General features: G+C 48.2%; 4 protein-coding genes across 4 annotated transcripts; 2 read left to right on the forward strand and 2 right to left on the reverse strand.

The window, feature by feature from the left end:
* Window positions 1-1,773: 1,773 nt before the first annotated feature.
* Window positions 1,774-3,817, reverse strand: RNF113A (ring finger protein 113A). Its single transcript, XM_001509859.5, has one exon. The coding sequence runs from the start codon at window positions 3,593-3,595 to the stop codon at window positions 2,558-2,560; it is 1,038 nt and encodes a 345-aa protein (XP_001509909.2). The 5' UTR covers window positions 3,596-3,817; the 3' UTR covers window positions 1,774-2,557.
* Window positions 3,818-3,879: 62 nt separating this feature from the next.
* NDUFA1 (NADH:ubiquinone oxidoreductase subunit A1) lies at window positions 3,880-6,943 on the forward strand. The gene is made up of 3 exons (XM_001509889.6): window positions 3,880-4,094; window positions 4,616-4,705; window positions 6,824-6,943. Exons 1-3 carry the CDS (start codon window positions 3,993-3,995, stop codon window positions 6,842-6,844), a joined length of 213 nt encoding a protein of 70 aa, XP_001509939.4. The 5' UTR covers window positions 3,880-3,992; the 3' UTR covers window positions 6,845-6,943.
* Window positions 6,858-22,884, reverse strand: LOC103170659 (putative defense protein Hdd11). The gene is made up of 7 exons (XM_029067701.2): window positions 22,814-22,884; window positions 16,065-16,198; window positions 13,688-14,189; window positions 12,718-12,830; window positions 11,124-11,239; window positions 9,523-9,587; window positions 6,858-7,708 (listed from the first exon to the last, which is right to left on the reverse strand). The coding sequence occupies exons 3-7, from the start codon at window positions 13,896-13,898 to the stop codon at window positions 7,608-7,610; spliced, it is 606 nt and encodes a 201-aa protein (XP_028923534.1). The 5' UTR covers window positions 13,899-14,189; window positions 16,065-16,198; window positions 22,814-22,884; the 3' UTR covers window positions 6,858-7,607.
* On the forward strand, window positions 17,832-25,601 carry AKAP14 (A-kinase anchoring protein 14). The gene is made up of 6 exons (XM_007669606.3): window positions 17,832-18,813; window positions 20,850-20,953; window positions 21,037-21,128; window positions 22,707-22,886; window positions 23,807-23,859; window positions 25,377-25,601. The coding sequence occupies exons 2-6, from the start codon at window positions 20,860-20,862 to the stop codon at window positions 25,459-25,461; spliced, it is 504 nt and encodes a 167-aa protein (XP_007667796.1). The 5' UTR covers window positions 17,832-18,813; window positions 20,850-20,859; the 3' UTR covers window positions 25,462-25,601.
* Window positions 25,602-26,340: the final 739 nt, after the last annotated feature.

Raw genomic sequence — 26,340 nt, forward strand, 5'->3', positions numbered from 1 at the left:
GCATCACCCGGCCACGACACTCTGCGTGGTGGCTGTGGAAAGCCACTCGATCACCACAAAGGAGAATGGACACTCAATCGAGCACTTACTCTGTGCAGAGAACTGTACTAAGCGCTTGGGAGAGTTGGCAGACACGTTCCCTGCCCCTAATGAGCCCACCAGTGGGGAGCCTCCCCCAAATGCTGGACAAATTGCTTAGGGGCAGGTGGAAGGAAGAGACCTAAATGCTTCAGATCTAACCATCTCAGTAGCAAAACCCAAATAGAAAAGGCCACACACAAGAACCAGGGGCAGTGTGGCCTAAGGCCGCTCACTCCACGGAGGGGCAAATAGCTTTTTAGGCCGGGGGTGGGTAGGTCTGGCAGGCCAATACCCTACAAACCCTGCCAGTGGGAGGAGGACAAAGATGACCCCGGCTTTGAGGTCTTGGCCAAGTCTGAGTCTGAGCTTTGACGTGCCCTTTTGCTCTTCCCCTGCAGCCCCATGACGCCCTCCCACCTCACTACCATCCAATCTCCTCAGGGTGCCTGGGGGTTCCCCAGAGAAGGGCTGGGGGTCAGAGCTTTGGACTGGCCCACCCAGCACAAGTCTCCACAGGGGCACCCAAGTACTTCGGCGTTGGAGCCCGGATCTGTAGGCCAGTTCAGTCAGCACTCTGCACACTGGAAGCGCTTAAATACCACTGATGGGGATGATCTGAGCCTGTGGCAACGAGGCTGGACTGCTTCTGCAGCTACAGCGGCCCCAGATAGAGCCAGCAGAGCCGACTGGAAAGCAGACAACTTGAAACACAGAGTCACGGATACCTGCTGGCAGCCCTGTGGCTCGACCTCCATCCTGTCCTGGGCAGGGCAGGTCGGGGAGAGGCAGGTGAATGAAGGGCTCCTCAGACCTTTGGTCACAAGAACAGCTCATGTCCAGCCCCGGGGCCTGGTGAGGGCCAGAGAAATAGAGGTGAAGGAGCAGTGGCATTGTATACGTAGCACCTTCTCCTTTTCTTTCCCTTCTTCCCTTTACTCTTTTCTCTCTCTCCCACCTCCCCTGCCTCTTCCAAGTCCCATTCCCAAGTTCACCTCCATGTTCATGGTAAAAAGTAGGCACCCTTGCTGTAACGGGAGAACAAGGGCTGAAGAAGAATGAAAGGGAACAAGAAAAAACCAAAGCGGCTACAGAATGATAAGCACATTATAATTCTAACCTGGGCCCAAAACTTGTTCAGTTAGGAAATCTCAGAAAAAAACACCCAAAAACCACCCAATATGAGCATTGAAGAGCACAGCGGCTGTTACAGCAACTGTCTGCTCAGTTATGATGCTCCAGGGTAGCTCAGTGAAAAGAGCAAAGGAGTAGGGAGTTGGGAGACACAGATTAGAGACCCATTGCCACCAATGACCTCTTGGGCAAGTCATTTAACCTCTTCGGGCTCTTCTTTCCTCATCTGTAAAATTGAGGATGAGGTTGTGAGCCCTTTCTGGGTCAGGGGTTGGATCCTCTCATCTCCTTATTTCTACTCCCACACTTAGCAGTCGCTTTAGATGTAAATGGGCCCTACACCTAATATTTCTACATCTTTTGCAAAGTATGCTGCACCCTTGCCTGCCTGTTTACTTGCTCACTGCCTTCCACACCCCAACGGGAACACAACTGGCAGGGATGAAAAAGTGCAAGTACGCTGCACAGACTACTCTCTAATACCTGTCCCTTCGGGTAGGTTCCGTCCCCAAACTTCAGGACTGAGGTTCGTCCGTCACTCTCAAAGGGAGAACGCATCCGTTTCTGCTAGTACTTAAAGAGTTTTAATGTCATGGCCCAAGTATTCACAATTTCATTTCGTAGGCACAGAATTCTTAAAAATGGCAGGCTAGCCCTTATGATTCAATTTGTCCAGACCCGCTCTAGTCCCCGGGCCAGTTCATTCTGTCCGATTCTTCTGCTTATGCTCTTCTTATTTGCAAACGGGCAATCTGCCCTTCTTCGGCGTCCACCTGCAACTCCCGAAGAGCATGTAATGTAATAGGATTGGGATGGTCTGGCAGATTGGGGAATCAAAGCTGCCAGTTCAGCCGGGATGATCGAGAAGCACTCGGATGCTTCGGCACTTCCTTCTACCTGAGAAGAACTGGCTTTTTGACTGGGAATGATGGGCAGGGAAGGGGACCACGTACATGCCGGGGACTTTTAGTTTGCGTCAGGGCCGCTGAATGCGGCCGTATTGTGCGAGCGCCCCGCTGGCTGAGATGGAGCCGGCCATTCTGGGGTGGATGCCTTCACGCAGCCCCCACCCAAAGCACCGGCAGGTTTGGTTCCTTTCCCTCACCCTCAAGAGCCAAGCACGGGGGAGCCGCCTCTTCGTCAGCCCCGGCCAACGGTCCTAGGGCGTCCAAGGCCATAGTTTAGGGCGACGCGCCCCGCCCGCCGTGGCTCCGAGTCCCCCCGACCCGGCACCGTCCCTTGGGCCCGGTCTTTCGGATCGGAAACCCGAGACGGGAACGGTGGCGTTTTTTCCGATTAAAAAAGAACAACAACAAAGAGGTTTATTGGCTTGGCGGGAGGCGGCTCAGGTGAAGGGGCCGGGACCCCCGTCGGGGGCGTCGGGGGTCCCCGAGGGCCCCGGCTCCCCCTGGGCTCGGTGCTTCTCCAGCTTGGCGACGAGGTCCTTGGCGGGGTTGAAGACGCCGTTGGTCTGCCGGTCGCAGACGTAGCAGCGCTGGGAGACGCGGTAGTGGCGCAGGGCGCAGGCCTCGCAGAAGTAGTGGCGGCACTTGGTGACCACGGGGTCGCGGAAGGCCCGGCGGCAGATGAAGCACTTGAAGGGCAGGTCGTCCTCGTCGCTGCTCACCTCGTAGTTCTCGTCGTCGTTGAGGCCGTAGCGGCCCTCGTCCAGCTCCCGCTCGATCTGCCAGCCGTGCTTGTAGTCGGAGCGGTCGTGCAGGAACTTGCAGCTGTCCCCGAAGCCGCAGAAGCCGGTCTCCTTGTAGTCCTTGCAGATGTCGGGCTGGTAGTCCCAGCGGACCGTGGCCCGCAGGTGCTCGGGGGCGCGGATGGGTCCCTTGCGGACCATCCCGGACGAGGCGTTCCCCATCGACGTGTCCTTGGGCTTGACGAACCTCGGGTAGTTGTTGAGGCCGCGGTAGATGCCGTCGTCCTCCTTGCCGCGCAGCTCCTCCTGGATCCTCTGGCTGCGCTCGAAGATGGCCTGCGCGTCGCGCTCCTTCTCCGTGTCCAGCTCGTAGACGGCCGTGGCCCCCATGTCCTCGGGCCCCACGGGCTTGGCGGAGCGGGTGGAGCGGTAGGCCACGCCGAGGCCCGGAGGCTCCTCCTCGTCTCCGCTGCTCGCCCCGCCGGTCCTCCGCGCCCTCTCCTTGCCGCCCCCGCTGCGCTGGATCATGGGGTTGGGCCCCGCCGGTCGCTTCTCCCGCCGAACCACGGCGCTCCCCTCATCGCTGCTGCTGCTGCTGCCGCCGCCGCCGTCCTCCTCCTCCTCCGCTCGTCGCTTCCTGCGGCCCGCGGGGCCCTTCCGCCCGGACTTCTTGAAGAGGAAAGTGCAGACCGGCGCGGCGGAGGCGGCCGCCGGCTCCCCCGGCCCGTCCGCCATTCCCTTCGTGGCCTCAGGGCGCGGGCCCTGGAGGTTGGGGAGGCCGCCTGATGGCCTCCCCGGTCGCTCTCTCCCCAAAGAAACGGACTAGGCCTCGCTCGGGGAAGCCGGCCGTTGCCCACCGTTGAATGTCCGAGGGGACGGCGAGGCCCGCTGGGGAAGTCCCGCCCTCCGGCCCGTATGGGCCCTGACAAACATGGCGGCCGAGCGGAGCTCTCCTTCCTCCCTCCTCCCTGGGCCGTGCGTCACGTTACGTCGCCTCGGCGCAGGCGCAGTGCGGTGGGCGCTCCCCCCCCCCCCGGCTGACCCGAGTGACCTTAGCGGTGGTTCGGCTCGGCTCGGCTCGGCTCGGCTCGGTTCGGCTCGGCTCGGCTCGGCTCGGCTCGGCGGTGCCGCCATGTGGTTCGAGATCTTGCCCGGCTTCTCGGTCATGGCCGCCTGCCTCGTCGTGCCCGGCGTGGGCACCGCCTACATCCAGAAGTACTCCAACGGGGGCAAGGTAAGGTTGGACACTCCCTCCTCCCCAACCTCCCATAGCCACCGAAGCCGCCCACAGACAAGCAGATAAGCAGCGTTGCCACCAAGGTAGAGCTCGGGCCTGAGCCTCAGAATAACTGCCGAATATTGCAATCGTCCTCCTTCCAGTGAAACTTCTCTATCGCTGGTTTTGCCCGTCTCCCCCTCGACGGCAAGATCGTTTAGGGCAGGGAACGTGTCTGCTAATTCTGTTGTACTCTCCCGAGCGCTCAGCACGGTGCTGGGCCCACACTAAGGGCTTCATTGATTGATTGAAACTGCCAGGGTCTTCATCTTCGTTTTTCCCTTCTATTCGGTTTTGACTATTAGGCCTCCCCCATCTTTCACTGAGGCTTTCTCATTTTTTGTCACTCTCGGTCAGTGTTTACAGACCCCCCACTGTTCACCGCACTGAACGAGGGGTTTGATCTGCCCTACGCCTACCTCCAGTGTCACAGCTCTTGGATCACTGATACCAATGTGGCCGTTTTCTCTCATTTGTAGCAAAAGAGGTTTGCCCGCCATCGCTACGCCTGGGCCTTGATGGAGAGGGACAGGCGAATTTCCGGAGTCAACCGTTATTATGTTTCCAAGGTGAGATCTGTCGCGCAAGCCATCGGGCGACTTTGGGCTGCAAGTGCCATTCTTCAGGTTGTCTCTGACTGGGTTCTCATTTGAATGAGCTTAATTTGCCATGAATGATTTAAGTCTGATCTCGAAAGCCTTTTTAATTGCACAGTGGGGCCCAGACTATGAATGGAAGCGTGGCATAATGAAAAACGTGGGCCTGGGAGGTAGGGCGCTGGGGTTCCAAACCCAGACATCTGCTGGGAGACTGTGGCCAAGTCACATAACTTTCCAGTGGCTCAGTTTCCTCATCTGTCAAATGGGGAATCAGTACCTGTTCTTCTCCGTCCTACTTAGATGGGGAGCCCCATGTGGGACAGGACTTGTGCCTGGCCTGATTATCTTGTAACCATTCCATGCTTAGTATAGTTCTTTGCACTAAACAAATGCCACAATCATTATTATTGTCATCATGGGTCCCAAGTTGGCCTTGTCAGGCATATGTACATTCACAGGTGAATCTGACTGTCGGCAGCACCTTCAAGTACTCTTTTTTTTTTTACCTCAATGGTATTTAAGTGCTTACTATGTGCCAGGCACTGTACTAAGTGCTGCTATAGAGACAAGTTACTCAGGTTGGATGCAACACCTTTCCCATATAAGACTCACAGTCTCAATCCCCATTTTACAGATGAGGTAACCGAGCCACAAAAAACTGAAGTGACTTGCCCAAGGTCACACAGCAGATTCTACTCCAAAAGTCTAATTATTGAATCCCTCAAGTGCCAGAGCCAGGATTAGGAACTAGGTCTTTTTGAATGTCAAGTCCCTATACTATCCACTAGGCCTTGGTGCTTCTGTATTTAGGACAACTATATCCATTTGTAAATTAACTCTTGGCTTAATTGGACCACGCTTGGTATTTTTGTAGTTGACTACATGTGTGTTATAAAATATATTTTTCATAACCTTTGTTTTTATTGACTCTAATATTACTAATCTTGTCAATAGTTAACCACAACTTACCTTTTGTTTAGAGTAATGAGCTTTCCCAGAGTGCAAAAGGCCTCATTTTTAATGTATATTTTCAAATTATTTTCCCATTCACCAGAATAGCAATATTTCTAACACCAAAAGACTGATTATGGGGTGTGCATTACGAAAGATCTTTTCAAAGCTATTTAGCTTCTTCTTGAGGCCAGGTGGAAATATTTTATAATTTTTTTAAATGTATTATAGACTTATTTAAAATTTAAGTGTCTCGACGATTACTAGACATCTAAGTGTAGACTAACAGTGGTAAAACCCCGGGGAATTTTTTAATGTAAAGAAGTGGAGGGGCCTTCTCTTATTGGAAATGTGTAAGGTAAATACATGAATATAAATGGCAGCCTGTCACTGGGTCACTGTGACAAGAGAGGGTTCTGGCAGAGTCAGGGATGGGAAGGGAGGCCTGACATGTTGCTTTGTTTGGAGGGCGGTCGGACCCTTCACCCTGAATAGCCATCATGCAGGGTGCCTCTGGGTACAGGGGGACCATGGGAATGGGGCTCGGTGGGTGCCTCAATTCAAACCCTTACCCCTATGCAAAAGCAGCTGATGCGCAAGGCTGTTGGTGTTCCTTTCCTCTCTTAACCATTGATGTCCCAACGATGCTCTCCAGAAAGGGAGCCCAGCTATGTTCAGGGACAAAGTCTGCAAGAGATTTCATCTCAGACACTTGTGGCTGCAGTTTGACACTATGCAGTCTTAAGAGAAATTAAGTGAAGCTAGGATCAGTTTGGCGGGATGGGCTAGATCCTGGCCATAGGTTAGGCATTTTCAGGCTTTTCCAATGTTACTGACTGACTGCTTGATGTTAAGCAGTGAAAACTGTGTCAACAGGTATATTTTGCCAGTTGGTGCCTTCAAATGCTTGTGGGAGCTGAATCCTGGAATTCTTTAGCATCAAGGACCTGGCATTCCTGCAAATTTAACATGTCTCCTCCCATAAAACAAATACTTTTCCCAAAGAATCACCATGAAAATCATTATTCACCACAGTTCTGTCCAAGTAATGATGCTTGCTGCATGGAACTAGAAGTATTGTCTTGTGCCACTTAAAAGAATGAAATCCTCACTCTCCCCTTTTAAACTGTTTTGCAGGGTTTGGAGAACATTGATTAAGAAACCAGCCTCCTGAGTTCTGCACAACCACATGTTTGTCCAAAGTCAACCCAGTGCATTGTACAGTACTCCTTAAATAAAAACAAAACCACAGACCTAGACAAGTCTTTTTTTTCCCTCCCCACTTTTCAATCCTTAAATACCATAGGGAGAATCCACTAAGTAGAGCACTGAGTGTAGCTAGAAAACTGAGAAGAATTAGGGAGTCATTTCCAAGATGAAATCACAGGTAAAAATCAAGGTGTCTTGAAAAGTGTTCGGAGAAGCTACAACAAAACTAATCCTGATTTGATTACTCTTCTAAAGAAGCTGTACCACTCATCACATTATAATTCAAATTACCTTGTGAGAGCTACAAGTAAAAACACGGTCAAACTCATTTCCCTGCAACCTTATTAAAAATGAGGGATTATTTCTAGGGGGGAAAATGAGAAGTGGAGTGATGATTATTTCAAGATCTAAAATACTACCTTTGTCGGTCACTTTAGTGTTTTCCTTTAAGAACATCATATTTGTAAGCAGGGGAGACGTGGATGGTTCACAGCACATAAATTCCTTGAAAATAAGGGTCTTTATATTCTGAACAGTGCGTCTGATTCTATGGGCCCTTTATATTTGAAGGTAATGCTAGCGGTGGCAGGATCTTCTGGAACAATATGGTTGAATACCTAGCCGACTGGATTCTTACATGTTAATAATTCTTCTGGAGTAAAGCAGCAGTAGGTACCACTTCATTCATATAACTCATTGTGACAACTAAATGTCACTGAAAGTAGGCAAATGAAATTATCCAATGTACAGGTAGAACTGTAAAGACAGTGACCCTCCAGCTGAACATCTTGGCACCACAAGTGGCATCAGGATCTATAAAAAAGAAAATGTGATGAATCAGAGTTTCAGGAAGTCTCTTCTCACCCACCCACAAGCCATTTTCAAAGGCAGCTCGATCCATCTGAGGTGAAGCCTTAGGCCTAATTTAGTGAAATATTTCCTCACTGCAGGCAGGGCAACTCCGCTGGGTCTCATCCAAAATACTGCTTGCTCCCCTGTGGTCTCATTATCCTTTCTGTGACTCTGAATCGTTGTGAGGTCAAAGATCCAGTACCATTCAAGAGAAGCTTGAGCAGGACAGGAAAAGCTTTAAGAGGGTGTTGAGCAGAGTGGGTTCTCCCTTCTAGATCTCCATGGAACTGGAGTTTTGGACAAAAATGTGGGGCATTGGGGAAGGGTCTAATTGGTGCAGACCTTGCCTGTAGAGTAGATGGGTAGGGGTCATGAGTATATAAGACTTGGAAAAAAAAACCCATGATCATACAGTCCTCAGCTTCTGAGTGTTGTGGGAGCTAATAGGTAAAATGGGAGTAATATAATGACTTTTAAATGGGCAATGGTAGTTGGAGAATAAATAAATGATTGCCACAGGTTCCTTGGACCTACCAGTGGCTGAACTGGCCTTGGTTCCTACACCTCCACACCTGCATCTGGCTCCTCTCCCGCTAGGCTGGCTTTGCCTCTAAAGGGGCCTAGTTTAAGTGAATAAAAGCATGGACTTATCCCCGCACAGCTTTTAAAAACAATTTTTATGGTACTTAGTACTTATGGTACTTAGTACTTAGTACAAACAGTAAGAACTCAATAAATGCCATTGATAATATGTGCCAGGTACTGTACTAAGTGCCTGGAGTAGATATAAGAGAATCAGGTTGGACACACTTCATGTCCCACATGGGGTGCTCAGTCTTCATCCCCATTTTACAGATGAGGTAACTAACTGAAGCACAGAGAAGTGACTTACCCAAGGTCACACTGCTGCAGCCAAGTGGCAGAACCTAGATTAGAACCTAGGTCCTCTGACTCCCAGGCCTATGCTTTTTGCACTAGGTCACGGTATTCTAACGGCTGACTAAAATCAATATGTATTCACTAATATGCTTCCTTTCTGAACCATCTCTTGGGAGGCTGTTTCTGTGGAAAAGGCCATACATATCTGCTGTGAATTTAGTTTGACTCAAGCCTTTTATCTTTGAGTTAGTCTGGGAGGTTTTGAAGTAAATAATTATGTTGGCTACTATCCTGCTGCTACCTTAAAACATTTTCACTATATTCGCCCAACACTTGTTAAAAAACTAAACGGAACATGTATATCCCCGCTGAATTTCTTGCAGCTGCCTCAGCTTCAATGGGAATGAAATGTCTTCTGGGCTCAACAGATGCCGATAATGATAAATACAATCAATCAATGGTATTTATTGAGTGCTTACTATGTGCAGAGCACTGTACTAAGGTGAGAGTTCCCACCAGTTAGGTACAAGTGATGGGATATTGGGTCACACTATTTGAGGATTTCAATTTGCCCTTGGAGAACCAATCAATCAGTGGTATTTATTGAGTGCTCACTGTGTACAGACCACTGTACTCTTAGTTAAACACAACAGAGTTGGAAGACACCTTCCCTACCCACAACAAGTTTACAGTCTAGACCAATCCATAGGAAGCCTTTATTATATGTTTTCCTATACGCCCAAAAGAGGAAAGTGATCTCTTTAGACTGAAACACCATTTTGTTTTTCCCTTGGTAATGACTGGGTTAGGACCGGTGGAAACTGGGAGCCCTCCCTTCTCTGCCCTCATTGGCAAGATGAGGAAAAAGTAAGTTACGGATTGGATGATATACACACCTTTTGGAAGGTATCTGGATTTTATCCTGAGCCAGTAGATGGAACGTCTCTGGGCCACAGTCGCCCTAAATAACAAAAATATAAGTTAAGACTTGCTCGGAACAGTAATTGTCTCTCCATCCAGAATTAAATGTTACCTGGATCAGGTTATTCCAACCTCAGCGAAACAGGAGTTTTCCCCACAGTCCTTTAAAGGGTTAAAGGGTGAATAAATACATTGGCCTCTGTGACAGAAGGTCCTAGGTTCTGAGTGACCCTGACAAGCACAGACCCATTTCCTTTGGGTGATGGATCAATGATTTGGAAGCATCCAACACTGATTGCCAATTAAGCCTTGGTTACAGAGGGAGCATAAATGAAAACAGAAGTGAATCCGGCCTGCTGCCTCTTCCTTTACCACAGTCAACCTGGTGAGCAGAGCTCTGTACTTGGGTTTATTCTAAGGATGGCAGTTGGTGCTAATGTAAATGTGTTTGGTTCTCTCTGGCTCTGGGACACTACTTCCTTATTTGAGAACTCCAAGTCACGCAAGACTGCACTGTGTAAGCCTGCATGCCCAGACCGGGCTCCAATAAAAACTGAAAATGCAATCCACAGCCCCAGTGCTGTCCTGCAGCCACTGCCAGCCCCCAGATAGCTCACTGTTAGTGCCTGAAGAGGACAGATGGCAATTTTGCAGAGCTGACATATTCAGTGGGGCTATCTGGCAAGGCTGAATTCTGCAAATTGCCACCCAGGATTTCCAAGTGCTTTACAAGCATATTCCTGCCTGCCTTCTTTCCGTTTGGCAGAGGGGAAAACTAAATCCAAGGAGGTAAAAGGACATCCACCCCCAGAGGCGTCAGGGCGAGGAATAAGAATCAGGGCTGTGAATTCTGTCCCTTACCTTAACCATAAGGACACATTTCCTTTTCAACAGAATACTTTTGTTAATTGGATTCATTGGGCGCTTACTGTGTGTGGAACACTGTACTAGCTGCTTGGGAGAGTATAATATAACAGAGTTGGTGGGCACGTTCCCTGACTACAACAAACGTACAGTCTAGAGAAGACCTCTACCACACCTCTCCACAATATCGTTTCCCTTTGGAACAAAATGACTGAAGCTCAAAAACTATTTTTTTTTTAAGTGATGGAAATCTCTGAGACACCAGGACTTCCAACCCTGAGGAACATATGGAAAAGTAGCTGATTTTCTAGCTAGAAGGAATCTTTGGTTAGTGGGCTACAGTAGGAGAAATAGAGCTCATTTCCTTAAGAAAGTGTCCAGTCTACCACCATAACTCTGGGGTTACCTCTCTCTGACCCACATAATAAACGTTCAACAAATACCACTGATTGATTTTCCTGGTTGAAGCTCAGGAATCTATTTCTTCCACAGTTTGGTGGCTGGAGAGACCTCCATTTAGCTATTGGGACATTCATATTCCTGGGGCCAGCCCTGACTCACATGTGACCAGTCAGTCCTTTCAACAGTGGTCTTTAGCGAGTGCTTACTCTGTACTAAGCGCTTGGGAAAATCATTGAAGGTGAAGAGCACAATGAAGAGACCTGTTTTACCCTATTTAAAGGAAAGCAACCCCTCTGAAGAAGACACTTACACAAATGTCACGTTGGCCGGGCACTCGGATCCAGTGTATAACCAGGAATAGGTTGTGGAGGAGGTTTTGAGCTCCGTGTTGGAATGAGTTATTGCGCCGTGGGAATTTTCAGAGCACTGTATATAAATGCAAAGAAATCCTGAGAGATAACCAATCACCTTGGGTTCTCGAAAAAGAGGGGACAGAATCATCTGAATAAAGGCTTCGGTGTTTGTGAGGAGCAGCATGCCCTAGTGGATAGAGCATGGGACTGGGAGCCAGAAGAACCTGGGTTCTAATCCCAGCTCTGCCACTTGTCTGCTTTATGACCTTGAGTAAATCACTTGACTTCTCTGTGCCTCCGTTATCTCACCTGTAAAATGGAGATTTAGAGTGTGAGCTCCATGTGTGATATGGACTGTGGCCAACCTGATTAGCTTATATCTACCACAGCGCTTAGTACAGTGTCTGGCTCATAGTAAGTACTTAACTATTATTGAAAGAGACAAACCAAAAACTTCAGGGTGTGAGTGAACATCACGTGTGACAGAACATCACCTCTGCTTCTAGGACTTGCCACAGACGTGAAATTGTGGAACAAATGATCACCACTAGAAACCATCCTGCTGACTGAAAGACCTAATACTAAGCAAATGGTTTTCTTGAAAAAATGAAAGATGGGGTGGTTAGGTGGCATCTGGCCTAAAAATCTTTTCAATCTCTCTTCTAGTTTCTGATGCGATTTCCAGAACATCAGAAACCACCAGATAAGCCATTATGGAGGAGAGTTGCCTGATATGATTATCTGATTTTTCAATCCAGCACTTTACTGAGCATTTACTCTATGCACAGCACTGTACTGTGGCAAGGAGCGGGTACAACTGAGTTAGTAGACATGATCCTTGCCTGCAAAGAGTTACACTTTTTCTTTCCCATTTAAATGGATATGGGGATTAGCTATGATACTCATTGAGCATTTACAAGATAAGTTTTTGGGGTAGATACAAGATAACCAAGTCAAGCTGTCCCTCTTTCACCTGGGGCTCATAGTCTAAGAAGTATGGGGAGGAGGTATTTTATCCCCATTTTGGAGATGAGGAAACAGAGACCCAGAGAGGGTAAGTGACTTGCCCAAAGACACACAGCAGGTCGAGGCAGAGCTGGGTCTGGAACCTGGGTCACCTGAATCCTAATCCCATGCTCTTCTATTTAGCCTTGCTACCAAGATAAGTGTTTGTGCTAATCAGTGCTCATGTCTGGAAAGTCTCAAACGCACATGTATGACATTACCTGTGGGCCTAAAGAGGTTTATATAGGATGGAGAATGGCAACACATCAGCTGTGCAGGTAGCCTTATGGCATTCTCTCCCGGACCTGTCCCCCATGATCTCAAACTTGGCTGGAGATAAGAAAAGCACATTCCCTTGGCAACTATCTTGGACGATCTTGGTATTTGCCTGCCTTGAAACAGGCAGTTAAAGCACATGACCCTTTGGGGTTTCAAATTGTCAATATCACTGCAATGAATTTGTTCTTCCTTCTTGGCCCAGTTATTCCTCTGAGGAAGAGAGACCAAAACAGCCCCCACATTGCCCCCCACTGCTGGCCAGCTTACCTCTAGAAACCTGGTGCCTGGGGGCGGGTCTTGCCAGGTGCCCAGGGCAGTAGAGGAGTTTTCTGCTTGTGCCAGCAACAGCAATCCCTTGTACCAAGGACCCACGATCTTAACTGCAATTGATGACTTCAATTTATTACTGGGAGAAATCTTAATCTCCCTCGCTCTACAGTCATTCCTTCCCCACCCCAGGACCTTAGGAATCAGGGTGTCGGTCCAATCCGCGGGACTTGGCAGCAGCTGCCGAGACAGGCTGCGGTACGGCAGCACTGGACATAAAAGGGTCCGCTGCCATAGCCTTAGTGGAAAGGAGCCGGACTGGCTGAAAATTGGATTTACCGACTCCAGGTTGGTCCTGGAAATCCTGGACCTGTGGACCCAGGTTCTGGAGGCTGGCTCCATCCCCCTCCATTGCCACTTCCTCTCTTACGACCCTTCCCCTTCCCTATATGGATATGTACCCATGGCCCTCCACGATCCCTCCAGTGGCTGAGATGTGTGTCTAGCTCAGTTAGCCATTTATTTTTCCTGAATTTTTTCAGGAGATGGATCTGTCACCAAAGCACCTAAGGGAGCAGAAGGGCAGACCCTGACTTTCTGGGATTACCCCACCTAAAGTGGGAGGCCTGATCACCTTCTTTTTTTACATGATCCTCCCGGTGAGTGTTCACACACAACCTACTTCTAGACAGATCCTCAAAGCACACTTTTCTAAGAAACCTTCCCTAATGCCTTCTCCCTCCGTCTCTTAGAGATCGGGTGGGGATGGGTGATGCCCGGCCCCCGTTTTCAGGTGGGGAAGACAAGGCACAGGGCATGGCAAGTGATTTGCCCCAAGTGATCCAACCATTGAGGAATAACAGAGGTGGGAATAGGGACCCATATATCCTGACTCCTTGCCTAAAAGCCCTAACATACTGTCCCCTACTGCTTCCCTCAGAAATCCCCTCAAGGAAAGGGTCAGGCTCACCATGGATGGACTTCCCCGGCGTGTAGAAGGTCTCCAGGAACTCGATCCGGAAGGGGGACGGAGTGGACTGGGGCAGCGTATTGTTATGCACTGGCTGCATATCTTCACAGGTAGACAGGGGTGCCCCGGTGCCCAAGGCAGCGGCCCGGGGGACAATCCAGGTTCCCAGGGCCGTCCAGACCAAGAAACGCCAGGAGCCCCCAAGAACCATGGCTGGAGGAAGATGAGGAGGAGGGGGAGAAGGCGGCTGGGAATGCGCTCACCTGTCCAGGGGCAGATGCTGAGTGAGACTTTCTTCTTGGGTTCATATATCTCTCTACTGTAAGAAGGAGGGAGCTGGCCGGCAACCAAATCAACTGGCTCCTCCTTTTTCTCCTCTTCCCTCCCCAGTACACAGGCGGCGAGCTGCGTTGGGGGCCTTGGGGTGCACCTTTGAATAAGACTTTCCCACAGGGAGCACTTCCTCCAGGCAGCTCGAAGGGCTAGTCAGCAGTGAGTTTCCCTTGGATGAAGGAAAAGCAAACAATGAATTAAGAAAATTGCCCAGGGCGGGATGGAGAGCAAAAAATTCTCTTTCTCTAAGCTAACGTGAGGCTTCAAAATATTTGCCTCGTCAGTAGCTGGTGGGAGATCTTTCAACACAATGTAAAACATCCCCCTTGCCACTTCCTTTCTTAATTTGAAGCTCATTCAGGACTCCATCTCCTAAATCACTCCAACTACTCCTCCTAGTCTGACTCCTCTCCCCTACCTGATTTATCCCTTAATTCTCCAGCCTCCCAACTGTCTCACATTCCTTTCCAATCCTTCGCTCCTCCCAGTCAACTAGGGAGTTATGCTATTTATGAAAGTTTTTATTCTGTGTAAAACCAGTGTGACAAGAGCTGATTGGATACTGTCCCTCTCCCAACTGGGACTCTCAAACTGTTGGGGGGAAGCAACTCTTTGAGGACAGGGACTGTGTATATACTAAACTCTATTGGACTCTCTCAAACACTTAATACAGTGCTCTGCCCAGAGTAAGTGCTCAAAAAATACAACTGATTGATCAGATCCCTTTTTTGCAGATGAGGAAACCGAGGAACAAAGAAGTTAAGTGACCTGTCCCAGCCCATGTGGCAGACCAGCAGCAGAGCCAGAGCCCATGCTCTTTTCACCAGGACCCACTGCCGGGAGGGAAGATTACTTCTCAATTACACTTAGAGGTGAGCTTTCGACATCTGGCTGAAGACACTCTCAAGTCTCAGGACTCTGATCCTGGGCTTCTCTCACTCCACCCCACCTCACCCCTCCAGAAATTGGGGCGATACCTGCCATTTCTGGGAGCCTGCATCAAAATGAGAAGCAGTGTGGCCTGGTGGAAAAAGCACAGACAGGCCTGGGAGTCGGGATCTGGCTTCTAATCTCGGCTCTGCCACTTGCCTGCTGGGTCACCTTGGACAAATCACTTTACTCCTTGGTGCCTCAGTTCCCTTACCCACACAATGGGACCTAAATATCCATTCTCCCTTCTACTTAGACGGTGAGCCCCATGAGTGGCAGGGACTGTTTCCGACCTAACCTAGTTCAGCCCTCGGCATAGTGCTGGACATACAGTAAGGTCTTAAAAATACCAGTTTTGATGGGGCCTCCTATATGGTAACATTCCACATATGACTCCACATAGACTTGGTGTGTGTGTGTGTATGTGTGTGTGTGTGTGTGAGATACCTGTGAACCAGTTACTATGTTCGTGGCTCAGTGGAAAGAGCACGGGCTTTGGAGTCAGGGCTCATGAGTTCGAATTCCAGCTCTGCCACTTGTCGGCTGTGTGACTGTGGGCAAGTCACTTCACTTCTCTGTGCCTCAGTTCCCTCATCTGTAAAATGGGGATTAAGACTGTGAGCCCCACGTGGGACAACCTGATTCCCCTATGTCTACCCCAGCACTTAGAACAGTGCTCGGCACATAGTAAGCGCTTAACAAATACCAACATTATTATTATTATTATTATGTTCTAGGCACTGTACTAAGTGCTGGGGTAGACAAGATAATCGGGTTGGACACTTAGGGCTCACAGTCTTAATCCCCATTTTACAGATGTGGTAACGGAGGCACAGAGAAGTCACTTGCTCAAAGTCACACAGCAGACAAGCAATGGAGCCAGGATTCCTCTAACTCCCAGGGCCGTGCTCTTTCCACTTCACCATGCTGCTTAATTGCTCAGCTCAGTTTGTGAGGGATTGAACCCCACAAAAAGCCTTAGCTGGCTCATTTTGCCCTTATAGCGGTAAGCGGTAACTGGTGAGCAGTTGGATAGGTGAAAGACAAAGTTTTCTCGGATTCACAGGCCAGCCAGCCAGTCCCTTCCTGCTCCATCTCTGCTCCTGATACTCACTCCAGGTAATTCCAGTGAAGGAGGACCTCTGCTGAGAAAATCACCAGCGAAGTCTAAATGGATAACACCGAGTGGTAACAGCAGGTGTAGGCTCCTCAAATCGGGTCCCTTTTGCCCTTTCCTCCCACCTACTTCTGGAAAGAAGACAATTGGTTATTGGGAAAACAAGGATTTCTGATGTTGAGATGTATGAGGGAAATCTCCATTTTCCCTTTCACGGGTCCCAACCTGCAACTCTCCAGCAGGGAGCTGTCTTGGAGGAAAAGGAAACGCTGTGAAAGAGTCTCGTAATTGCAATTAGGACTTTTGGGAAGTGGAAGGAATGAGGAAGACCTGAAAAACCCTTGAGGAGAGTAAGTTCTAGGTAAAGCAGTTGAGCAGCCTCCAGCCATTTTCCAGGATAGGAGATACACAGCTCAAAAGAGGCAAGACTTGTGGTGCAGGTGTGCAGGGGGAGCTGGCAGTGGCTGGTGCCTGGAATTTCTGGAATTTCTATTCACTCACCTTTCCTCCACATGATGAAAGATGACTATCCTTCCCCATCCCTATAGGGGGCTAACTGCAGTGGCTCGCAGGACAAACCCCAGGAGAAGAACAGAGCATCTGTTCTTGGATGGAACCGGGATTGATTCTTTGCAGGGTTTGAGCGAGGAGGTGAAAACTTGTGGGAGTGGGACAGGTGAATGGGACTGAGGCCAGAAGGGCGGCAAGCAGAGTAAGCACACTTTATCTGAGCTCCCAGCTGAGATTTCATGTGGCCATGCTGGGGCAGTGAATACTTCTAACTGGGCCCAGTCTCTGCTGTTTGAAAGAAGTGCCAGGGTCAGTAATCCCAGCCTACAGGTGAAGCTGAGGGTACAGGGCTCAGCAGGGGCAAATATAGGAGAGCCCCTCTCCTGGGAGCCCAAATGGACAACCTTTCTAGGGAATCGGGTACCGGAAATACCTGGGGCATTAGTGGTGATGGAAGGTTCTGCCTTATCAACATTATTATTATGTGTCAAGCACCATTCTAAGCACTGGAGTAGCTACAAGTTAACCAACATGCTAAAGCCTCGGAGCCTTCTAGGTTCCCTACTTTGGAGGTCCAGAAGTGGCCTGGTCACCAACTAGAACCCAGTCCTGCCATTCCCAGCTGGCTTGCAGCTTCCTGTTTGGAGCCTCACCCAATCTCTTCCTCTGCAAACCTCCACCATGGAGTTACCAGATTTTCAGGGAGTCCACCATTGCTTGAGACTGAGTTAGCCTACTTTGGGGCACCCACTTATGCTTCCATCTACATTAGAGGTAGCCAAGAGTGCTTCTCATCAGCACCTTCAGCTAAAAACCACTCTGAGTGCTCCCTGAGTCTGCTCTCCTCACCAGTCCATTCACCTCCCTGCTCCTTTGCCTACGCTTCTGAGGCCTTCTCATCTCCCTGCTAACACTCTTCCAACACCCCAGAGCTGATGGATTTTTTTGCAGTAACTCTAAAAATAAGATGGGCCTTATGATCCTACAGGCATGAGGCCGGTGCTATTTCCCACTCTTCATTACCCATCATAAAAGCGGCTTCAACAAAACAGTGCAATACCTCTAGACTGTAAGCTCATTGTGGGCAGAGAATGTGTTATATTGTTATATGTACTCTCTCAAGTGCTTAGTACAGTGCTCTGCACACAGTAAAGTTGATTGAGTGGGACTGGGATGCATTTTGCATTTGCTGCTTTGTGGTAAAATCCACTGGGAGCTGTGGAAACTAACGCTCACTAATTCTGTCAGAAAGGCTTGGGGATGTTCCCTCTCTCCAGATAGAAAATATCACCCTCTCAGCCTCCAGAAACTGACTTTGAAGATGTTGGGTGTGCTGAGGTGGGTTAGGACAGTGGGGTCAAAAATCAGAAAATTCCTTTCACTGACTGTACACAGAATATATGTCCTGGTCCTCAAAGAGCTCCGGGGCATAAATTTAATTTTAGAGCCATGGAGACCAGAGTCCAGTTCCCCCATGGCCTATCTCTCACTAATGAAAATCAGAGGGACTACAACCTGATCCTCACGGGGAGTTATACTCGCTGCTCCAGGGTACAGCTTGCTTTTCCTGAAAAACTTTACACCTGCGATTGAGCGTAATCGACCATTTGCCCTGAGATTTCCCACGAAGTGACTCTTCCAGAAACCTGGGTGGCAATCCTGCCTCTCATCTTTCTCTTTTCTTTTTTTTCCAAATATTCCTGCCCCTACAGACAGCCACACTGTCCACAGTTAAGTAATGCAGATCTTTGTATCTGAAGGATATTGAAATGTACTCATCATCATCATCATTGAATGGTCTCTATAGCTCCCCCTTGCCTGGCCTCTGCAGCTGTCTGAAAACTTGGAAGTTTAATAAGGAAACACCCAACCCATTAAGAATTTGAATTCCCTCCCTAATGGGATCATAGCAGCGAGTTTTCTATGTGCATCCCCTCACTGCCCAGGGTAGTGGCTACAGAATGTGGAAGTTCTTTGAGAATTCTGCCCATCAACCCTGACGTCACACTTGCTAAAGCCGATATTCTGTTCTCTCTGCTTGACTGAATGTAACAACCCTATTCTTGGTCATGTTGGGCTATCCTACTGGCTGGAGGCCACGTTTCCCAGGTGACATCCCTCCACAAACATTCCTCCAAGGAACCTGCAAAAGAGCTGCTGAATGAGCTCGGGAAGAGCCCTGCTCCCCCAGGGCCCCAACAGCTGCTCCTAAGCCAGGAGAGGAGGGGTCCCCCAGGTAGGTGCAGCACATGACTCGGATTTCCCCAGATTTCCCCTAGCATGCCAATGACCAGCTGGCTCATGCCCTCCAAGTTCCATGCAGGATGGGTGAATGTGGGAATGGCTGGGTGAGGGGAACTTTGTGATTTAATAAGATTATTTTTTGAGCTTATCTCCAAAGCTCATCTACAAGCAGTAATTGTCTTGGCCCAGGGTCTATCAGCTAGGTTGCCTAAAGGAAAATTCACCTTTACAGGATACAGCAAGATGAATTCTTGAGTTCAACTGAGAACCCCAGCAGATAAGGTCCTGCCACTTTAAAAGGGACTAAGCAACAGAACAAGAGAAAGAACCACACGGGGAACAGTGCTCTTGCAGGACGTTCTAAGCCACCTGGACTCTCTTCACCACCTTTTCAAATTGTCAGTAATGGCAAAATTTAATACCCCAAAAAAGAAAATTGCCAAAATACAGAGTTATGGGTCACAGTTTCAGTTTTGATATATATTCATACTTGACTTGCCCTGAGGCTGATTTCTTTGAGTTTCAGATTAATTTCCTTCAGGCTTTAGGTTAGTTAGCCTGGATGATGGAGTTTCTGGGCACTGAACTGGATGAAATTCTGTAACTCAGAGGACCTGGCCTCGGGTCTCTCTGGCAAAGAACTGTTCAGAACATTGTGTCTGCAGCACCAAGAAGACAACACAACTAAGCAGCAAGCACAAATTAGATCTTGCTTTCCCCCCAACCTTACAGAACGTGTTGATTCTGAAGACAAGAGTCAGTGATCTCACTGGATTTTAAAAAATCCTCAAAGAGCTCTTCTCATCTTTTCTTTACAGCCTAGCAGCAGCAGGATAGTTTCAATATAGGAGGGGCGCACAGGACTGAGGAATCAATAGCCATCATTTACTTGATAATAAGGAAAAGTAAACTGGGCAATGACTGGAACAGGTGACTGAACCATTGGCTAACAATTTTCTGCTCGGAGCAGTCTAAACCCTTTTACAAAAACAAATTTTTGCACACTCCCAGATGTGCTAAACTAGACCACATGACGTCTAAACCATCATGGCAGCGGGACCTGAGCCTAACTTTTGCGATTTGTCCCTTTCAGTATATAATAACTAATTCCTTTTGGAAAAAAAAAGTCTCACGTATTTTCTCATATTGGGATTACCTCTGAGGCTCCATGCTAATATTGGACAGTGCCGAGGAAGAGTCAGGGAGCGGGTTGCTCACACACCCGTTTCCTTGCCTGGAACATTTAATTCGAGGTGGGGCAAGGGTCCTTTCTACTGGGATCTCCATCATGATCTGGTCACAAGGTTTGATGTTCTAATCCCACATTATAGCAGAGTTCCAATGTACGGCTAGCTGAGGCCTGCAAACCATGAATAGGACTTCTTTGTTTGAACTTTCTCAAAGGTTCCCAGGGCTTCTTACCCTGATGTGAGATGACTTTCTTATTGGTGGAAGTGGAGGATCCAGTACCTGGACCATAACCACATTCATCCTTACCCATTTCTTGCACGGCATTTATCTCTGAAGCCCTCCCTCAGGAGAAAGACCCCCTTGGTAAACCATGAAGGTGTCCAGCATATCTTCCCAAAATATTATACAGTTATTCCTATTGGCAGACTGCACACCCCAGGACCCCAAACTCAGGACTCTCTTGGATAGAAGAAGAAATTCAGGTTTCTTACTTTCCCTGAGTATCACACACTTAACCAGAGAGGATCATAGAAGGAAGGAGGGCCATAATTTAGGATTGCCAATTCCTGATTCAACACCTATACCCAAACTCGCGGTGGGTGTTATTGCCGGGCCAGCTGTCGACCAACTGATTGTATCACCTTCCCAAAAAATGTAAAATAAACTTGGGTAAAAGCAAGAAAGATCAAACAGTAGCTTCCACTTTTACTATAAGTAGGTAATCAGGGCCCAAATGGACTAATTCTGTAAAATCAGCAGACTACACCCTTAATTCTAAGGAAATGCAAAGTTTCAATGCCTGCAGCAAGTGGTGACTTTGGGAATTTTCTTTCCAAGGCTAAAAGTGATGGAAGCAAATGGTACAGATACCACAGAGATTGAGGAGGTAGCTGAGAAGTTAACTGAAAGCACAATCAAGGCTGCCATTAAGCACCAGAAAGGTAATAACAATGGAAGTCATCCAAAGAATTGCCAATTTCCAAACCCCATTGCTCCCATTAACCAACTGATGATTTGTTTTTAGAAGCTGAATTTATAATAAAAAACATTCAATGGGCCACGTGCCAGGACTTTACAGTGGATCTGGGACGGCAGCAAATCGAAGAGTACATTTTAGTAAGTTAGAAGTTCAGCGACCATTGGATACTGTTTCGCGTTTAACTTGGGCCCAGTATGTGATTTATTCCCACATCTCCAGGAAGAAATGGGCTAATGAGGTGATCTCTATTTCAGAAGAGAAAGACGACATTCAGATCAAATAAGAGAGTCGAGTCATTAGTTAATATATGTAAGGTGACCAAAATATCATTTTCCACTTTGGAACGTCCACCCTTCTCCTGGGAACCTGGCCCACCTCTGCATTAAGCCTCCCCCGGGGCGCTAGTGTGACTCTCCTGGCCGGATATAATTGATGCTCTTCCCAAGCTTCCTTTCAATTCTTCCATTAGAGAGAAGTCCCCAGGGCATAAAGATCAGCCTCTGGGATAAGGGACCCTGAACCCAGTGTCTTGAGGCCCACTTCTTCCTTAAATTCTTCCTTTCTCCCCTTCCCGCCTGGAATAATAATAATGTTGGTATTTGTTAAGCGCTTACTATGTGCTGGGGTAGACACAGGGGAATCAGGTTGTCCCACGTGGGGCTCACAGTCTTAATCCCCATTTTACAGATGAGGTAACTGAGGCACAGAGAAGTTAAGTGACTTGCCCATAGTCACACAGCTGACAAGTGGCAGAGCTGGGATTTGAACTCATGACCCCTGACTCCAAAGCCTGTTCTCTTTCCACTGAGCCACAGTGCTTCTCTGGAATGTGCCTACGCCTCAGCTTTAAGAGAACCCTTCTTTCTCAGTTACTACTGAGGGTATTTTTAGATGAGAGGGCTGGTGTGGAGATCAGAGTTGGGAGAGTGCTACTGAGTTGGATGCAGTGGGCCCCCCGATAGGGATGGGCCCAGAAAAATGTCCAATTGACCCAATGGGCAACGTGGCCCTGACTGCCCCGGGGCTGTGAATCCAGGTGCTCATTTGGATTCAGTGGTTGGTAATTGCTTTGAAGATTAAAAGTGCAATTGATACTCCCCACTTTCATCCTATTCTTTAGCCCATCCCATTTGGGCTGGTCGGTGAGCAGAAGGTCCTGGGATGATCCCCGGTAGCCAGAATCAGATAGGGCTGGGCTCTGGGAAAGCGGATATTTATTTACCCACTGTCATCCTGCTGAACCAGCCCTGTATGGGCTAGTTTTGGGGTTTTTTTTCCTTCCAGTTGACCTATTCCCTCTTCAGAAAACCTGATATCTATCTTTAAATACACTTGGGTAAGAAAGGTCCCTCTAGTGTCCCAAACCACACTTTGGAAATGCCAATGCTCCTGATCCAGACTCCAGGTGAGCTGCTGCCTCTCTGGCCACCTTTCCCCTTCCCCGCAAAGCTCCTTTCTTCTTGGACTGCAGCCCCCCCAGTGAGTACCTCAAGTTAACCAGCACCCCCATATTAACTCATTGCACTTCCCAGGAATTACCTAGGGATTGAAGGTGATGACAGCAGCCATGCCACGCCCCCTCCCACCTTGCTGAAAAAGGACATGGGCTATTTCCAAAGGACATGGGCTTGGGTGGAGAATCCTTCATTTAGAGGATCTCTGACCCAAAGCCAGTTCTGTCTGTGTCTGCCTGTCTCTCTTGGTGGGTTGAGCAGACATGGGAGATGCACGAGAGCTGGCTGCACTGGTCAGAGTACCTTCAGGAGGAAGAGCTGGAATACACCATTCGTTACTGCTACCGGGTGAAGTGGAGCATCCCTACCTGCCGGAAGCCCATCCCGCGGGCCATTGCCTGCGTCTACTTCTTCATCGATCTCTCCAAGATCAAACCTGCTGTAAGCACCTTCATCGCTTCTCTCCCACACCTGAATTTCTCTGCCCATTTTGTGCTGGTAACCTGGAAGAACGATAGGAAAGGAAGGGCCCTGGGCATAAGCCAGTTGTGGACCTCACCGCTTTGTGGAGGTAGACTCCTTTGTTCACAGCCCCTGGCGCTGTTGCTGGGACTTGCCTGGTGGGGAGAGAGGCAGAGGGTCCTCCAGGGAGCTCCTGGAGACTGGACAAGCTGATTTGGAACCAACAGAGATGCAGAGCATGCATCTTCCCTACCCCTCTGAGAAGTACACCAAGCCAATACAGGTTAAGGGCCTGCCAATTGTCTCCCTCCTCCAGCATGGTTTCAATTTTTGCCTGTTTCAGCAAATTTGGCTGATCTGTGAAGGGACCTCATGGTTCTAGAAAAGAGAAATGTAGATTCTGCCTTTGGTCCCTTGGGCTATAAATATAAAGCTCCTTCGTTCCCACATCCAAGAAGCCACCCACCTACCTACTTTCTGATGGCATCCTGGTCCCTGGTCCCAGTACGAGTGTGTGTGGCACCATGTGAGCCACGGGCACTGAACTCCTTTGCCCAGGTTGTCGATCCTGAAGTCTCTGGACCGAGACTCGTGTCGCTCCTGATGAGAGACCCCATCAGTGTCTCGCTGAGAGAGGAGGCCTATTTATAAGGCCTGATACCTTCTGTAGTTTGAAACAGGTAAAGAGCAAACTGATTGACTTGTACTGGTATGCAATCAAACAACAATGCCCAAATTTGGAAAGTAGAACCAAAATGGTTACTTAAGGGAAAAAGACGAATTGATAGTGAATATTGTGAAGCCAAGTGGGGTAGGAAGAGCGAAAAGGAGAGACTACAGAAACACTGTTTGTGTGTCTAGGTGTGCTAGGCTAATACCAAAACTACTTTTCTTCACAGTGGCTACCCGTTGAAGTATTTTTCATTCTGGAGTCCAGCAAATACATTCACAGGTAATGCGGGCTTAGTGACTGCTTTGAAGTACAGGGGTCAAATGTAGCCCCTTTGAAAAATCGCTCATAATTTGCTCTCCCTCAGAACCTCTCCCCTGACTAGGGGATGGAGGGGGGTAAAACTGTTTCTGTGGGTCAATCCTACAGAGCCCAACTTCCCAAGGAATCAATTTGCCAAGAAAACCCATCAACCTCCAGGAATCTTGTTGGTTCAGTTCATTAGGAGATCTTTATCTATCCAAATTTATACTGAATCCAGTGGGACGTTAGTTTGGCAAGAAGAAAATAACCAACAGGCGATCTTTCACCGTGTACATTAAATCTTTAGGGTGAGATTGCTCCTGACACATTCAAGGGATGACAGTAATGAAACCAAGAAAAAAGGGAAACAAAAATGACTTAAGAAATGTTAAAGGGCAGTCTGAATTCTAACGAGTCCACTAACCCGCTCTATTTCCGGCCTTATTAACTGGACTCTTATTAATCTTGTTCTTGAGCCTATTTCTCAGACATCTGGAAACTAGAGATGGACTTGGGAGTCTCGCCTCAATCCCTGAACCACGTCCTGGCAGATAATCCTTGTCTATTCAGGGGTGTACAGGATACTACAGCTAGAAGGGGTTTGGGGAAGGACTGGGGTAGGGGTTACGGAAGGAAGAGAAACAGGTAGAGGCAGAGATGATAGAAAGCTCCCATAGTCCGCTTTCTCCTGAATTTTTTTTTCCAATACCACACTTAAACAAAAGAAGGTTTTTATTTTTAATTTTTAAATCTGAGCCTGAGCCTGAACATAAGTAATTCAGGACTTGACATTTTACAAGACAGTACCAACAGTGCTAAGTGTTGCGGTCTAGTGGCTAAAGCACGGGACCGGGAGTCAGAGATCCAAGTGCTAGTCTCGACCTTGCCACTGGCCTGTGACTTGGACAAGTCACTTACCTTCTCCCTGTCTCCATTTCATCTGTAAAATGGATAAAATACCTGCTTTCTCTCCCTTTAAGACTGTGGGTTCTGGGTAGGATGGGGCAGGGCTCCAATTCGATGATCTTGTACTACCCCTGCGACTATAGGCACAGTACTTGACACATAATAAGCACTTGATAAATGCCATCATTATTATTTTTTTCCCCATTAGAATCAAATCCTACTGAATTCCTTCCTGAACACAGGACACTTCTACTATTTTCTGGATTTCATTCTCTGTCTTTCCAGTGACACAACTTTATATTGTTTTTTTGAGTCAGCAGTGAAAATGATGGATGTCATTCTTAATTAGTCAAACTTGCAGCTCACTCTGGAAAAAATACCAATCATGTTCACTTTGAGAACTGCCTAAGAGCAACTTCGTCCAAAGAGTAGCACATGGCTTACTCACATGCAGTTAATTTTTACAGGTGCTCGGGTGAAGGGAAAGCAGATGACAGCCTTTATGTTCACCAGGAATGCAAAGATTCATTTGAGGTTTTCCAGTTTCACAGACTTTAAAAATCACTCTTTTGGTCCTCCTCCCTTTCTAGACCCGGAAAGTCTCGTTTCAGAGAAAAGTGGCTGAAGGACATTATGGAAAGCAAAATCATCCTGATGAACAGCATCACCTTCTAAGAAACAATATCTGTCTACACTCTAAGTTCAGTTTTATTTTACGATTCGCTAGACTCAAGAGTGCACTACCCCAAATATTTTACCTCAAACCACAAACGAGTTCTTGGAAAATAAACTAATACATTTATGATCCAGCTACAGTTTTTTTGGAGTTCCTGTTCTTTCTTTTCCTAGCTTAGCTTTGTATGTAGCCAGTTACAATGGCTTTTGGGAAAGGTTTGCTGTTAGCTAAAATTCCAATTCCCACTGAACATCACTCACTTATGAGAACTACCAGGTGGCAAGGGGGCAGTCAGAACTCATGGATCACTTTCCTCCCATCTTGACCTAAATCACAGTCCTACTGTCGGTAGCAGAAGTAGGCCTCAAACCTCCAGCTGGTTGAGATAATAATAATAATGTTGGTATTTAAGCGCTTACTATATGCTGAGCACTGTTCTAAGTGCTGGGATACAAGGTCATCAGGTTATCCCACGTGAGGCTCAGTTTTCATCCCCATTTTCCAGCTGAGGTCACTGAGGCCCAGAGAAGTTAAGTGACTTGCCCAAAGTCACACAGCTGACAAGTGGCAGAGCCAGGATTGGAACCCACAGTCTCTGACTCCCAAGCCCGGGCTCTTTCCACTAAGCCATGCTGGGGGGAGGGAGAGAGTGGGGGACCCTGTGCTTTTTGTTGACAAAGGTGAGGAAGCGAAGTAGCGGGAAGCTGTTATTGCTGACACCTCCCACACTATTGCCAGCACCTCTTGCTTCAAGAGATCCTAGCTGAGAGCAGAAGGGGCTCAGAGCATTTTAGCTTTCCTCCCCTCAATGGCCAGGGCACTGGGGCAATAAAGCCTGCTGCTCTAACAGTAGTTCTCTCCCTGTCTCATGCTTAGAC

This window comes from Ornithorhynchus anatinus, chromosome 6, assembly GCF_004115215.2.
Source record: "Ornithorhynchus anatinus isolate Pmale09 chromosome 6, mOrnAna1.pri.v4, whole genome shotgun sequence".
Classification (NCBI taxonomy): domain Eukaryota; kingdom Metazoa; phylum Chordata; class Mammalia; order Monotremata; family Ornithorhynchidae; genus Ornithorhynchus; species Ornithorhynchus anatinus.

Bases quoted from the DNA above. Each gene is read 5' to 3' on its own strand.
- RNF113A (XM_001509859.5), bottom strand. From the start codon at position 3,595: ATGGCGGACGGGCCGGGGGAGCCGGCGGCCGCCTCCGCCGCGCCGGTC.
- NDUFA1 (XM_001509889.6), top strand. From the start codon at position 3,993: ATGTGGTTCGAGATCTTGCCCGGCTTCTCGGTCATGGCCGCCTGCCTC. The intron at 4,095-4,615 runs GTAAGGTTGGAC...TCTCATTTGTAG, and splicing joins AGTACTCCAACGGGGGCAAG to CAAAAGAGGTTTGCCCGCCA. The intron at 4,706-6,823 runs GTGAGATCTGTC...ACTGTTTTGCAG, and splicing joins ACCGTTATTATGTTTCCAAG to GGTTTGGAGAACATTGATTA.
- LOC103170659 (XM_029067701.2), bottom strand. From the start codon at position 13,898: ATGGTTCTTGGGGGCTCCTGGCGTTTCTTGGTCTGGACGGCCCTGGGA. The intron at 12,831-13,687 runs GTGAGCCTGACC...CATCAATTGCAG, and splicing joins GCCGGGGAAGTCCATCCATG to TTAAGATCGTGGGTCCTTGG. The intron at 11,240-12,717 runs GTAAGCTGGCCA...ATTTATATACAG, and splicing joins CAGGCACCAGGTTTCTAGAG to TGCTCTGAAAATTCCCACGG.
- AKAP14 (XM_007669606.3), top strand. From the start codon at position 20,860: ATGGAAGCAAATGGTACAGATACCACAGAGATTGAGGAGGTAGCTGAG. The intron at 22,887-23,806 runs GTAAGCACCTTC...TTTTCTTCACAG, and splicing joins TCTCCAAGATCAAACCTGCT to TGGCTACCCGTTGAAGTATT. The intron at 23,860-25,376 runs GTAATGCGGGCT...CTCCCTTTCTAG, and splicing joins TCCAGCAAATACATTCACAG to ACCCGGAAAGTCTCGTTTCA.